Raw genomic sequence first — 865 nt, 5'->3', positions numbered from 1 at the left:
CCGGCAGAGCGCTTATGGCTGGTGCATTCAACTCGGAATGGGTTGATGGAGTCAAAGTCACTGGTCATGCTCTTGCAATTCTCCAACAGCAACGTGAACAGCTTTATGAACCTCGGGATGATCAAAATGACCATGGCATTTTATCCGATATTTTGGATGATCTCGACGATTATGGTGATTTCGATTCCAAGGAAGATCTTCTGGCTGATTACTCTGCTTTTGCTCTCCATCAGCGTCAGCGTGGCGGAGGTAGACCCCCTCAAAGAGAGAAAGGTTACTACAACCGTTATGATGACCGCATCGAAGAAGTCAGAAAGCGAATAAAAGATAAACTCTCGAGAGCCAAGGATAATCTTGACGATGCTCATAAATGGAACAGAAGATCGCCAGGCAACGCGCGTGTTGTCCCATATTATAATGAAAAGGCAAGTAGGACCCCTGACCTTAGCTCTGGAAAACGAGCCATGGTAAAACCCTGGCAGGAAGGTAAAAGGCTTCACGAAAAGTTACAGGACGCAAAGTCTCGTCAAGACTGGAATGCTGTTGCGGAGGTTGACAAAGAACTTGCTCAAGCTTTATCTACTTATCAGCAACCACCTGAACTAGCTAGGGAAGATCCAGACAAACCTACTCGCCAAGACAAGCAAGATAATCTCATCTGTGCACTTTTAGATGTTTTGGATGTGGCTAAACACGCTAAGATGAGTCCTGAAGCTACTGCGGCAGCACTGGCCGTCATGAATGACAGATTCTACAACACACCTGCTGGCGAAGACGAAGAAGACGAGGAAGAAGAGTTGAAAGGCGACTCTCATGTCAACTTTGTCGACACAGCAACCGTTCAGTGCTACCTGGCTGGACTCAG

At 46.9% G+C, this 865-nt stretch overlaps 1 protein-coding gene across 1 annotated transcript; it reads left to right on the top strand.

Moving 5' to 3' along the window:
• Positions 1-14: 14 nt before the first annotated feature.
• AURANDRAFT_69023 (hypothetical protein) lies at positions 15-815 on the top strand (the record flags this gene model as incomplete). Its single annotated transcript, XM_009044770.1, has 1 exon — positions 15-815. A coding segment is annotated over one exon (801 nt), but the record flags the coding sequence as incomplete, so codon positions are not given.
• Positions 816-865: the final 50 nt, after the last annotated feature.

The sequence above is a fragment of the Aureococcus anophagefferens genome (genome assembly GCF_000186865.1).
Source record: "Aureococcus anophagefferens unplaced genomic scaffold AURANscaffold_791, whole genome shotgun sequence".
Classification (NCBI taxonomy): domain Eukaryota; class Pelagophyceae; order Pelagomonadales; family Pelagomonadaceae; genus Aureococcus; species Aureococcus anophagefferens.
This window is presented reverse-complemented; position numbering and strand designations above follow the sequence as displayed.